The 14,840-nt window shown below is 41.8% G+C and overlaps 1 protein-coding gene across 1 annotated transcript in view; it reads right to left on the bottom strand.

Annotated features, from left to right (window-relative positions):
- LOC110526278 (protein BEAN1) overlaps positions 1–8,954 on the bottom strand; it is a 43,996-nt gene extending 35,042 nt beyond the window's left edge. Inside the window, exons 1-3 of the mRNA XM_021607098.3 lie at positions 8,408–8,954; positions 7,029–7,103; positions 5,676–5,804 (exon numbers count right to left, since the gene is read on the bottom strand). Coding sequence (XP_021462773.3) covers positions 5,676–5,804; positions 7,029–7,103; positions 8,408–8,435 — 232 coding nt within the window. The 5' untranslated portion in view covers positions 8,436–8,954. The remainder of the gene's footprint in view (positions 1–5,675; positions 5,805–7,028; positions 7,104–8,407) is intronic.
- Positions 8,955–14,840: the final 5,886 nt, after the last annotated feature.

Genomic DNA, 14,840 nt, shown 5'->3' with positions numbered 1-14,840 from the left:
CTTATCCAGCTCTGCCAGAGGCTCCAGCCGGTGGGAAACTTCATACGAAGATCCTTCTAAGGGGGATCCATGGAAAGACGAATTAGACAACCGAACCCCGAAAGGGAGTGAGTGAATAATTGAGCTGCACTCATTCTGGATCAAACCAGTTTGGATTGCCCGTGGCGGCCAGCAAGCTACACATCTACAGAGTTCCTCAGGGGACCAGGTTTACTGTGATGCCATGCTAGAGACAGAAAGGGGCGGGGCGGGGCGGGGGACAGGTTTTGGTTATCATGATTATCCATGTGATTCAAGTGAGCTCTGAAGAACAGTTGATTACTCCAGACACACAAAGCCTCTTTGAAAGGTTTTCAGAGTGAATGACCTCCAGCGGTAGTGCTCAAGGTCATACGACATTCAACATTGCATTAGCCGATTAGATACAACATCGCTTCTTGATCAGGACTACAGTATATTTTAAACTCACTGTTATTAAAGTATGTGTGTATAGTCAGCTTTTTCCAAAATTTGACAACCACGGTCCTAAAACACTGTCAATGACAGTAAACAGCCCATGACTTCACTGCACTTTATCCCTCTAAGATAATTATACACTTTGGGAAGAGGGGCGGCCATTTAAAGAGAGCTCTCCCCAAGTCAGTTAACCCAGATTAGAGGAGTACTAGGGATACACCTGCATGTATGGGCCATGTCTGCTGGCCCTCCCAAACAAACAGACAGCCAGGGTATGGGGCGGCCTAGGTAGCCTAGTGGTTAGAGCATTGGGCCAGTAACCGAAAGGCTGCTAGATTGAATCCCTGATCTGACAAGGTAAAAATCTGACGTTCTGCCCCTGAACAAGGCAGCTAACCCACTGTTCCCAGGCCGTCATTGTAAATAAGAATATGTTCTTAACTGACTTGCCTAGTTAAACAAAGGTTAAATATAAATAAATAAATGAGGCCTGGCCCTGCATTATCCAGACCTCTGAGTTTAGTGGGTCAGGAGGGCCCATTTCAGTGGGATTTGGCTGTTTTGATTCCACTCACTGTCATGGCTGGCACACTGAGCCCACGGGATGAAGCTACACTGCAGCCTCTTAATCTGGTTAAAGCGGCTCCAATAACCCCAGCTTCTAGTTGATGTAATAACCCCTGATCCCTCCTACTGTATCTGCCCTGACTTTTCAACTGACGGGAAGACGGATGTCCATACCTAACCTACTGTACACTACAGGCCTTCATCTGAAACCCTGGGGAATTTAAAACATACATGGGTGACACAATACAAGGGTAAATTATAACCTGGGCCCTAGGGTACAGCTGGGTATAGGGAGAAGCAGGCTTGCCATAGGGCACTACTGACCTTTGCGTATTGTATCCACAGCTGTGAATTGGGTATGGCATGTGTAAGCACATTTCCCGCTTTGAGAAATCCCATTGCTTTTGCAATGTGTGGAGGAACAGATGCTTGGGGTGTTAGACCAGAACACAATAATGTTTCTTCTGCCGACAGTGTTCTGGAGCCATTTTCCAGCCATCGTATTCACAGACACATTCGTTCTCATCATGTTTGCTGTAAATGGTGAGGCATAGAAAAAGTGATAGATTAAAGGAATATGTCTAAAGCAATTAATGTGAATAGAGGCACTCATAAAGGACAAATTGTCTCCATCCTCCTCCTGTCTCACTCACTCCACCCCACAGCAGTTTGCCATTGCAATTATTAGATGCTATTAAGAAATCTTGGCCACTAATTGCAAAGAAAATAGCTTTCTTCCAAAAGGCACAGGGAGAATTCACCTGACATCTGCCACCACTATCTGGCCACCTGCAAAGCCTTTAATAGTTGTTTTTTCTACTGTGACAAGGGAACTGAAGCAGAACCATCTTGGTATTTTATCCCCACCCTCAATATTCTAAAATCTCACCACATCTCCTAATATGCATATAGATGGTCATACCTGGACCAAGTGAAAATGCAACAGAAATGTGCAAATGTGCCAATTTCTGACATTTTCATAATTCCTAAAATATGGGGTTCTTTCTGATGGATAAGCAAAGGATCATGGGTACCATTGTACTCGTAGATCATGTGCACTGAACTGGAACAGACCGTTTCAAATCCGGTCCTGTTTTTTACTGACACAAGTGCTTTTTTCTGAGGACTTGATTTGCTAGGATAAAAAAATCATACTTATTAAGATGCAAAGGGTGCAAAAGGATTGGCTCTTTGATCAAAAGATAAAAAGGAAATAAAGTATATCAAATATTAGGAACCCCCCATTCTTGATACACATGTGAAACTGTTGAGCGTGAAAAACCCAGCAGCGTTGCAGGTCTTGACACCTACTACCATACCCTGTTCAAAGGCACATACTTTTTTGTTTTGCCAATTCACCCTCTGAATGACACACATACACAATCCTTGTCTCAATACTTAAAAATCCTTATTAACCTGTCTCCTCTCCTTCATCTACACTGATCGAAGTGGATTTAACAGGTGACATCAATAAGGGATCATATCTTTCACCTGGATTCACCTGGTCAGTCTGTCATGGAAAGAGCAGGTGTTCTTAATATTTTGTACACTCAGTGTACATCATTGAATACATTCTGACGTACAGATAATTGAAAGTGTTTAAGGAGAGAACAACTAAAGTGGCCATAGATCTCCCTATGAAACATGAAGGCGCCGAAATAAGGTTTGGAAAGACGACGTGCCTCAACTTTTGTCTGTGAAAAGGCTTCATAATAGGTGTTGCTCAAATGTATGTTTACATAGCATTACATCCTGTGGGCAAGCACATTGTAATTACAGTGTAGGATATGATTGGTGTGATTGCACATTGACGTTTGGGTGTTGTACGTTGACATTTACATGCATTGTATTTCCAAACAAACTCAAACTGATTGTGTTGAAACCTCCCCTCAGCATAGAATCATCATCCCAGCTTGCACATCTCTGAAACTGTACAAGTTGCAAACAGGTATTCACAACACAAACAAATGACAGTACACACAGACCAGATAACACAGATTACAAGATCTGGTGTTTTCCTGGTAGAGAGGAGCGGCGTTTTTTTGTAGATGTTGAGGAACCGTACATTACAGTGGTGATGGATGTGGTCTGGGGAGTGCAGCCACAGCGTAGAGCCTGTCTGTTCCTGTATGTCCCTACTCTGACAGACAGCCAGCAGGGCATGAGCAGGGTGAGCTGGATCACTCCAGGGGGATCCAGAGCCACCGTCACAGTCCCTAGGTCTGCCTTGGCAGCGGTGAGGAGAAGGTCAAATCAGGAAAGGGGCATGATGGCAAAGTGGCAGCATTAGTCAGCCACTTGCTACTCTTTACATTATTTATTTACCTACTCAGCAGATGCCCTGATCCACCGGGAGATGGATAGATTTACATATTATCCACTTCTACAGCTGGATATTTAGAAAAACAATTTGGGCTAAGTGTCCTTCTCAAGGATAGAGCCCCGATGTCCCATCTGTAGCCTTTATCCTTCAGCGAGCTATCCTTCACTGAAGCCCCTTTTCTCAATCAGAACGCTGAAATAAAAGACCAACTTAATACAGTGTCGCTGCCACACTAGTATGGGGTGAAGATACTTCTTGGAAGTGAATGACTATGACAAAGAATACACAGAACAAAGTGAAGAGGTTAGTGCTGTATCCATGAAAACCACTCCACTATTTAATTTGACATGGGAGCACAGAGCCAGTGCTTTCATTTGAGAGCTGAAGCAGATATCTGCACTGTGACTAATGGAAGGTTAACAGGAGATTCAGGATGCTGGAGGTTATCTATTCACTGCAAACAATGCAAATAGTATGCTTGGGCATACAGTATGAAGCAGGTAATATCTGAAATAATACATTGTACAATTAATACACATATATTTGATCAAGATGAGAGGATTCATCCATTGAATGTATTGAAGTGTATTCATTTAATCAAATTGTATTATTAACACGTGTATTATATTATAGGTCCTCAAAAGGAAAGGCATTAAGAAATAAAGATCGCTTAGATAGTATCTGCTGTCATGACATTCAGATTACAAAGACATTTTTAAGATGGCAAATTCATTTCTCGAAGACATTCTCAGTGATCTGTTTGTGGGAAGTGAAGTTCTACACCCAACACTGAGGTACTGAAATAGTAGCAACACACTTGGCCAGCCACATGTTGATGATGGGTGATCCCCAACAAAATATCAAAGAAAGTCCTCAGCTACAGTGTCAACATAGAGGACTGCGCTGGGCATAGTGGCATGTCCATAGAGGAACCTAAAAAAAGATCCTGCCTTTCCATTCTCTTTATCTATCTATTTTCTCTATTCATTTTTTACAGCTTGCCCGAGAGCGGGGAGTCTGTCCGCCGAAAGTCATTCCACAGCCTAGGGGGCTGGTGACATTTCAGGTGTGAGGGGGATGAGCTGTGAATTATAGATTAGAAGGAGAGCAGGGATTGGTGAGTATTACTTTGAGAGGCGCTATGATTGTCAGAGTAGCCAGCAAGGCTGTATAGGTTTAGCCACCCTTCATCACTGGGAAAACTCCCATTACAGCTTAGTTTATTGATTCCAACACAACAGTCTGTGTGCAGTCTAAACATGCTAAATACTTTGAAGAGCGTTTAAACATTTCCTCTCATCTTGATATTACTTAATTCAGATTTCAGTGGTTATGTATGTAGAATACGGATGCCATAAAATCACACAAGGGCCAGCTTTAACGGGAACAATTTCCTCCCTGATCCCAGCCCTCTCCCAATAGTCAGTCAGGAGATAGATGTTGTGGCTGGTTGAGGAGCCCTCGGTGGCTCATTAGAGCTCTTCTGAAGAGTGCCAGGGACCACATGACGTATCGAGGTTCCACTGACTGACTGCAGCCGTTTGTGGGCACAATTTTCTCTCTCTGCAAACAGTTTAGTGAAAGGTCAGGCTGCATTAGTGGCGGGTGTAAACACACCGTGGCCGAGGGGACAAGCTGTTCACTGGAAAGGTACTTATAAAGGAGCGAGGCTACCTAGCAGCCAATAGATCATATTTCAGAGATGGTGTTATACAAAAGGCAAAAAGGCAACACGTGGTCACCACTGATGTACAAACCATGTTTGTGTCACTGTATTAGGACTGGAACATCACATTTTGAGGATGGATGACAACCTGTGTTGGTAATTTCAATTTATTTATCAGTTTTTTTATTTTAAGGAACTGGCATTTTGTGTAATTTTGACAGCATGTGTATTCCCATAATGCTGTACGTACAGTGATATAATAAAATCATGACAATTAACACTGCTAACACTAACGGCTACCACCTCAGGAAGTCACTATAGATTTGAGACACCCGAGGTCGTTATTTAAGTGGTTCAGTTCTCTGGACATTGGCCTTGGGGTCTGCATTTCTGTCAGGGAAATTGATCTGAAGAGGAGTGCCAGAGGCAGCTTACAACTACACTATTTAATCAACTAAAGACAGAAACAGATGTTCTCAATCACATCCCAGACATATGTTGCCATGGTTATTATTGTCTCTCTAAAGAGGCAGAGTTACATGTTCTTAGTCATTACACATATAATATTATGTGGATAATCAGTCTGGTATACACCGTGACAAGTACCATTAAGACAATTCCCATAAAACATTTGCAGTAAACATGTAAGGATATGTCCCTTACCTGAGCAGATTAGTTTCATCAACATGTACTCCCTTCCACAGTCCTTCTTATAGTAACATTTCAGCCGGTTAATGAGGCAGGTGCCGAACTTGAGCTCCTCTCTTCTGCACAGAAGGGCGATGTCCTCATCTGCAAGGGCAGGCAGAAGGGAGGGAGATTGTGAGGGGGGGAGGGAGACAGAGAGAGAGAGAGAGAGAGAGAGAGAGAGAGAGAGAGAGAGAGAGAGAGAGAAAGAGAGAGAGAGAGAAAGGGGGGGGGGGGTGATGTGAGTGACAGGCTCCCTGTTGTTTATAGAGCCTGAGGCACATGCATGTGTGTGCGTGTGTATTTGTGTGTAGTGTGCAGCCAAGGGGCCACCCACACTGCCCTGTGTTCATTAGTTTTTCCGGTACATGACCACAGGGTCTGAGGTATCCGATCAATACCAGGACCCCTCTACATGCAATATTAAAGGGATACTTCAGGATTTTGGCAATGAATCTATCTACTTCCCCAGAGTCCGATGAACTCGTGGATACCATTTTTATGTCTCTGCGTGCAGTTTGAAGGAAGTTACTAACTAGAGCTAGCGCAATTGCTAACTAGTGTGTAGTGCAATGATTGGAAGTCTATGGGTATCTAGCAGATACCCATAGACTTCCAGTCATTGCGCTAATGCTAATTAGCATTGGCTCACAAAACGACCTCTAACTTTCCTCATACTAGAGACAGAGGCATTAAAAATGGTATCTATGAGTTCATCTGACTCTGGTGAAGTAGAAAAATGGCCTCATTGACAAAATCCCAAAGTATCCCGTTAAGGCGTTTGGAGATTGGATTTGTAACTTGGTGGAAATTATTAACACTGAAATCTGCTTCAGATTGGTTATCTTGAAATGTACGTTGTCATTTTCTTGTTTAGAATAAATCAATATGTAAATGAATCAAGCACTGTATTATACGTGTGTTATTACTTTTGTGTATTGTGCATGTGTGTGTTTATTATTTAAATGAGGTGAGTCATATATGAAGACGTTTACTCTGTGCACACTGTATGAAGGATGACTGTACTGCCTGCCATCACAAAGCCCTGCCATTCATGTCCTGTTTAAAGCAGAGTGTATAATGTCACGCTAACCAAAGGTGCATAGTGCTCTTACATAACACTGCATCTTCCAGGCGACAGCTAAAATCTCTTAGATTCTAGTACACTCCATTCACGGACCATGAGTCCTGTATTATACATTAGACACACCATACATTCATATCCCAACACTCATGTATGATATAACCTGTGCATTCCTTGTATAGGAAGCCATGGTTGAATACTGTACTGAGCATTGGAACATCATGTAAAACACAGAGAAAACTCACAGGCTTTGGAGTAGTTCCTGACAACTTCAATGGCGTTTGAGGTGCCACAGACAAGGGGAGTGTGCAGTGCTAGTGCTGTCGAGGTACAGGGCAAAAATGAAACAGAGAGAGAGGAAGCATTAATCTCATTTTGTAGTCCTGTCAACTTTGTTTTATGGTGACTGAGTTGTTATTCCCTCTTGGCTGACTCTGACATCACATCATGCCTCTTTGGCATTTCTGCCGAGGCCCGGTGAGGCTAATGCAGAGCTTGGACAAGCCATGGCTTGGCTTGGTATTTCAGGTCCAAAGGAGAATGTGGGACAAAGCCAGTAATGCATATTGGCTTTGGTCAACAAGCTGCCATGACCATTACTGTCTGAGGCAAAACTACATCAGAGCTGACTACAGATCAGATATTCAGATAGTCATGCCAGTTATCTCACAACATCAAAGCCCAACCTTTATGGTGATGTGACAGTATTATTGACAAGCTAAAATGTGAAGATCAAGATAAGACTTTAATATCCCCAGTAGAAAAATCTATAGTTCTTTATTCATTCCTTTTGCACTGTCAGCTCCGTCTTTTTTGTATTTATCAAAGGCAGAAAACAAGTTGATTAGTTGTGTAACCAACCCGGTATCAGACAGTTTCTGGATACCCAGATCAATATGTTGAAAAATAACCCAAAAAAGGAATATGGAAATGAGCACAATCAATGGAATTGTAATAACTTCTCATGAACATTATGTAACATAGTCAGTGGGTTGGCATCTTCCTCTACATCTACAAATAGAGCACTAGGATGGATACTTAGATTTTATATGAAACCAGATGGGCCTCTAAACTGGCTGTCCTACTGTACAGTAACATGGACATATCAAATGCAAATAGTCCCTTTAAATTGGACAAGTATAGTTCCATGCAGAGCTCTGTTTCCATGTACTGTACCATATATATTCTGGGGATGTTTGGAAGATAAATGCAATGCTCTCTAGCTAGATTCTACATACTCCTCAGGGGTAGGTGCATAGCACTTGGTGCCTGTATACACTATGTTCATCAATCTTGGGCTAGCCCTATGTGACAGCCCAATTTGGCCTATTTTGGGTCAGCCATCAATTCATGGCCTTCCTTGGACAAGAACCAAACTAATAACGTAATAATGAGAAAATATGAATGACTTCAATAAATTTTTTTTGGAAACATTCTATGAAAGCCCAAGCATGGCGCATGGATGCCATGATCTCAATGGTGAAACATCTTTAAAGGTGTACTCACAACACAGCATAACTAAAAAAGCAACTGCTCAACCTGGAATACTCTACGCAGATCACAGGTCTATAAACCAAAATTCAACAGTTTATCGGACAAGAGGAAAGAGTGATACAGTACGTACCCACCGACCGGTATAAAAATATCCCCATGTGATGCAGGTGTTTTCTTGTCGTTCGATTTCGGATAGCCTACCTACCCAATGCCAGCAGAAATATGACTTGTTTAATTCGAAGAAAAAATCGTGATTAAAAGGGTTACGATATCTTACGGTGCCACATAATATCTGGTGTGAAAACCCTTAGAACACCTTCCCTGGTCCAAATTCCAACTCAAACACGCGTGCCGTAGACCGGAGACGTTGCCCACCTGGCCAAAATAGCATGTATATCACTCATTAAACTTCTGTTAGATACTCGATAATACTATTTTTTTCTAAAATTCACAGTGTAACCATCGAGCATGTAAACCAAATGCCTTCAAAAGCCGTCAAATCAAACACTCTGCAGCAAGGAGCATCTTCTATGTCCCGCCATGGCTGCGAACGTAGTAGCTCGTTTGCAGCGCTCAGTTATCCAACATACAGTATTATAATGCCATGATATTTAATTTAGATGACAAGCGGGTAGCGACAGTCATGTGCCAACACTGGCGATTGTTTACAAATGACATAAGGGTAGTTGGATGGATACCATACTGCAGATTACTGGGCAAATACAATATGAATGTCCCAGGATGTAAGAGCACCAAATTTTTCTGTTTTAATGTTAAGTTTACAGTATTTGTATTAATTGTATTTCTTCCGTTTTCTCAAGCAGACAAAGGCTATTATGTTGTGAACTGTCTTCTGACATCCACACATTTTGACTGGTATCCACTTTATTCACTGTTTATTAATGTATTACTACATAGGAGGATACTGAAAAAGAGGAGATTGGGGTCAATACCACTTCAATTGAATCCATTAGGGAAATTCCAATTCAAGAATTTAAGAATTTTCATGGAATATAATGGACATTTTTAATTTTTAGCTTAAATAATAACTTCAGAAAAGACACTAGACCTACACTTAGTATTACAAAACATTAAGAGCACCTGCTCTTTCCATGACATAGACTGACCAAGTGAACCCAGGTGAAATCTATGATCCTTTATTGATGTCACTTATTAAATCCACTTCAATGGGTGTAGATGAAGGGGAGGAGACATGTTAAAGAAGGATTTTTAAGCCTTGAGACAATTGAGACATGGGATTGTGTATGTGCCATTCAGAGGGTGAATGGGTAAGACCAAAAATATTAGGAATGTGTTACATTTTTGAGTGGTACAGCGGTCTAAGGCATTACATCTCGGTGGTAGAGGCGTCACTAAAGATCCTGGTTCGATTCCAGGCTGTATCACAACCGGCCGTGAGATCCATAGGGCGGCGTACAATTGGCCCAGTGTCGTCCGGATTAGGGTTTGGCCGGGGAAGGCCGTCATTGTAAATAAGAATTTGTTCTTAACTGACTTGCCTAATTAAATAAATGTTAAATGTAAAAAATAATATTTAAAAAACAGTCCACCAAGTTGATGTGTGGTATTACAAATATTCCATGATAGGTGTGTTGGCCACCCCTACTGGTGATACAATGCATTGCCAGAAAGGTTTGCTGATGATGTATATTATGATATGTTCTTCCCATTATGTGTGTCTGCTGAAGGAAATAGTAATTATGTGTACATCATAAGGACAATGTATCCATACCCATAAACTTGATAGCATTTGGATTTGTAAATTAATGCACTGTAAACCCAAAGACATTTTTAACTCAAATATTTATAGTAAGCAGAACTCAGTCAATGAAAATGTGGCATTGACTCAAAAGTAAATGAGAAGTCACATATATATATTTTTTTAATGATATGATAACAAATTAACTTTTTTTCCCATGCTCTACTGCAGGTAGATTCTTTAGAATTGTTTTCAATATCTCTGTTTTTGAATGTATATTGATTCGTCCAATAATTTAGTTAGATTTTTTTTGCACTGGTTACTGAAATGGTTGTTCCAGATTAGATAGCTTAGGGCTCCTCACACTGTTTCTGACCCTGGCAGTTATTATGAATGCAGGTTGTGGGTGAATAAAAATGCCAACTGTTGGATATAACTGTGGCTGGATTCCAATAGGAATTACACATCACTTTGCAAGCCAGCATAATATGACTTGCAAGCAGGGTTGCAAAATTCTAGAAAACTTCCCAGGTTTTCCAGAAATCCCAGTTGGAAGATTCCTGGAAATCTTTCAAGCAGGATTTAAAAAAACTGAATCTGTGATTTTTGGGAAAGTTTGTGCCAAGTGTGTGCAAAGCTGTCATCAAGGCAAATGGAGGCTATTTGAAAAATCTCAAGTACAAAACACATTTTGATTTGTTTAACACTTTTTTTGGTTTCTACATGATTAAAGATGTGTTATTTCATAGTTTTGATGTCTTCACTATTATTATGCAATGTAGGAAATTGTAAAAAATAAAGAAAAACCCTTGAATGAGTAGGTGTTCTAAAACACTACCTTCCTAAAGAAAATAATGTACCTTTTACTCCAAACATTTTCCCTGACACCCAAAAGTACTGGTTACATTTTGAATGCTTAGCAGGACAGGAAAATGGTTCAATTCATAATGAATGTGAAATGATTTAAACTTTTACTTTTGATACTTAAGTATATTTTAGGAATTCAATTGACTTTACATACTTATATAAGTATATTTAAAACCTAATACTTTTAGACTTTTTTAAAGTAGTATTTTACTGGGTGACTTTCACTTTTACTAGTCTTCTATTGCGGTATCTTTACTGTTACTCAAGTATGACAATTGGGTACTTTTTCACAACTGGGCAGAGGTAGTCTGATAGAGGAAAACATATCCGTTGTGTTATCATATAACGGGATCTGCCAGTCCAGTTAGGAGGGTTCGAGAACACAGAGAAGCCAGAGAATACAAATATGGTGCAAATACAGCCAGTTTCAGTTAGAGTTGATTCGCTGATTCGAATCCCCAAGCCAACTAGGTGAACTATCTGTCGAAGTGCCCTTGAGCAAGGCACTTAACCCCGTTTGCTCATTTAAGTCACTCTGGATAAGAGCAACTGCTAAATGAGTCAAATGTAAACAATGACTAGAGGATGGTGTATAGCCTGAAAAGACAAATCAAATCAAATTGTATTTGCCACATACATATGGTTAGCAGATGTTAATGCGATTGTAGCGAAACACTTGGGCTTCTAGTTCGGACAATGCAGTAATAATCAACGAGTAATCTAACCTAACAATTCCACAACAACTACCTTATACACACAAGTGTAAAGGGATGAAGAATATGTACATACAAATATATGAATGAGTGATGGTACAGAACGGCATAGGCAAGATGCAGTAGATGGTATAGAGTACAGTATATACATATGAGATGAGTAATGTAGGGTATGTAAACATAAAGGTGGCATTGTTTAAAGTGGCTAGTAATACATGCATTACATAAAGATGGCAAGATGCAGTAGATGGTATAGGGTACAGTATATACATATGAGGTGAGTAATGTAGGGTATGTAAACATTATATTAAGTGGCATTGTTTAAAGTGGCTAGTGATACATTTTTACATCAATTTTTCCATTATTAAAGTGGCTGGAGTTGAGTCAGTATGTTGGCAGCAGCCACTCAATGTTAGTGGTGGCTGTTTAACAGTCTTTTGGCCTTGAGATAGAAGCTGTTTTTCAGTGTCTCGGTCCCTGCTTTGATGCACCTGTACTGGCCTCGCCTTCTGGATGATAGCGGGGTGAGCAGGCAGTGGCTCGGGTGGTTGTTGTCCTTGATGATCTTCATGGCCTTCCTGTGACATTGGGTGGTGTAGGTATCCTGGAGGGCAGGTAGTTTGCCCCCGGTGATACGTTGTGCAGACCTCACTACCCTCTAGAGAGCCTTATGGTTGTGGGCGGAGCAGTTGCCATAGCAGGCGGTGCTAGAGCCCGACAGGATGCTCTCGATTGTGCATCTGTAAAAGTTTGTGGGTGCCGAATTTCTGCTGCACCTTCTTCACCACGCTGTCTGTGTGGGTGGACCAATTCAGTTTGTCCGGGATGTGTATGCCGAGGAACATAAAACTTACTACCCTCTCTGTAGTGTCATCTGCAAACTTGATGATTGAGTTGGAGGCGTGCATGGCCACACAGTCGTGGGTGAACAGGGAGTACAGGAGAGGGCTGAGAACGCACCCTTGTGGGGCCCCAGTGTTGAGGACAGCAGGGTGGAGATGTTGTTACCTACCCTCACCACCTGGGGGGCGGCCCGTCAGGGAGTCCAGTACCCAGTTGCACAGGGCGGGGTTGAGACCCAGGGTCTCGAGCTTGATGATGAGTTTGGAGGGTAGTATGGTGTTAAATGCTGAGCTGTAGTCGATGAACAGCATTCTCACGTAGGTATTGTCTAGATGGGTTAGGGCAGTGTGCAGTGTGGTTGCGATTGCGTCGTCTGTGGACCTATTGGGGTGGTAAGCAAATTGGAGTGGGTCTAGGGTGTCACGTAGGGTGGAGGTGATATGGTCCTTGACTAGTCTCTCAAAGCACTTCATGATGACGGAAGTGAGTCGTTTAGCTCAGTTACCTTAGCTTTCCTGGAAACAGGAACAATGGTGGCCCTCTTGAAGCATGTGGGAACACCAGACTGGGAAAAGGATTCATTGAATATGTCCGTAAACACACCAGCCAGCTGGTCTGCGCATGCTCTGAGGACGCGGCTGGGGATGCTGTCTGGGCCTGCAGCCTTGCGAGGGTTAACACGTTTAAATGTTTTACTCACGTCGGCTGCAGTGAAGGAGAGTCCACAGGTTTTGGTAGCGGGCCGTGTCAGTGGCACTGTATTGTCCTCAAAGCGAGCAAAAAAGTTGTTTAGTCTGTCTGGGAGCAAGACGTCCTGGTCCGCGACAGGGCTGGTTTTCTTTTTGTAATCCGTGATTGACTGTAGACCCTGCCACATACCTCTTGTGTCTGAGCCGTTGAATTACGACTCTACTTTGTCTCCATACTGATGCTTAGCTTGTTTGATTGCCTTGGGGAGGGAATAGCTACACTGCTTGTATTCGGTCATGTTTCTGGTCACCTTGCCCTGGTTAAAAGCAGTGGTTCGGTCACCTTGCCCTGGTTAAAAGCAGACACTCCCAAAACGGGCTAAACCATAAACACAGAAAGAGTTAGGTTTTTCAAAGACGGTCAAAATGGGCACAATAAAGAAGTCTAAAAAAACAGGTTTACTATACATCCAACTTTTCATGCAAGTGAAGTACATGCCCAATAAAAAAATGTCATGACAGGCCGATAAACTTTCCAGATGTAGAGAGAACAAAATATGCTAGACAAGGTGGGATCTTTTTGTGTCTGTAAAATTAATTATGCAAGAAATGGCAGTGGAAACACCTTTATGCGCAAGTACTGATATGATAACAATCATATCTAAGTAAACTAGGAGTCACGCAATGATATGTTGTCCTCCCACAGTTTATTAGAGATGGGTGAAACTGGGGCTCCCAAGTGGCACAGCAGTATATTTATTTAGGCAAGTAAATTCAGGACAAATTCTTATTTACATTGTGTCACGGGATTCTTCCTGGGAAGGAGAGGAGGACCAAAATGCAGCGCGGTAGTTGTCCATGGTTTTTTTAATTAGAAAACTGAACACATAACCAAAGCAACAAAGTGAAACCAGTCCCGTGTGGCACAAAAACTAACACAGGAAACAACCACCCACAAAACCCAACACAAAACAGGCTACCTAAATATGGTTCCCAATCAGAGACAATGACTAACACCTGCCTCTGATTGAGAACCATATCAGGCCAAACATAGAAATAGACAAACTAGACACACAACATAGAATGCCCACTCAGATCACACCCTGACCAAACAAAACATAGAAACATACAAAGCAAACAATGGTCAATGGTCACACATTGACAGCCTACCTGAGCAACACTTGGCCAATTGTGCACCACCTAATCACAGCCAGATGTGATGCAGCCTGGATTTGAAACAGATACTGTGGTGACACCTCTTGCCCGGAGATGCAGTGTCTTAGACCACTGCGGCACTTTTTAGTATAAGGCACCTCCCTGTCAGCCACTGTTTTCCCACAGTTCTGTTAAAACAACTAAGATAATAATTTTATTTCCTTTTTGACTGACATTCAAAAGTGTCACACAAGTATGAAGATGTCGTGCTCAAGGGGGTGTTCATGAAGGAACCAATGCTCAAGAGAAGGCGTTCCTGCAGATGCAGTCATGCCCACATGCAGAAACGCCCCGAGTTGTGGGCTGCAGTTGCTCGCTATTGGTTTATTACGCTATAGATGAAATCAATTATGAGGAACTTCACAGGGTGGTGAAAGTGCACCTGATAAGCTTGATGTTCCTTTCCAATTCCTATCGAAGGTCTTATTCTGGTGACATGATGATCAATGCTTGGTTTTGACAAATAAAAATAATATCGCTTTTATATCAATAATAATCTCATAATATAGGTGGCAT

The sequence above is a fragment of the Oncorhynchus mykiss genome, chromosome 6 (assembly GCF_057628025.1).
Source record: "Oncorhynchus mykiss isolate SJ-2025 chromosome 6, ASM5762802v1, whole genome shotgun sequence".
NCBI classification, from domain to species: Eukaryota; Metazoa; Chordata; class Actinopteri; order Salmoniformes; family Salmonidae; genus Oncorhynchus; species Oncorhynchus mykiss.
The sequence above is the reverse complement of the archived record's forward strand: the minus strand, read 5'-3'. Positions and strand labels throughout refer to the sequence as shown.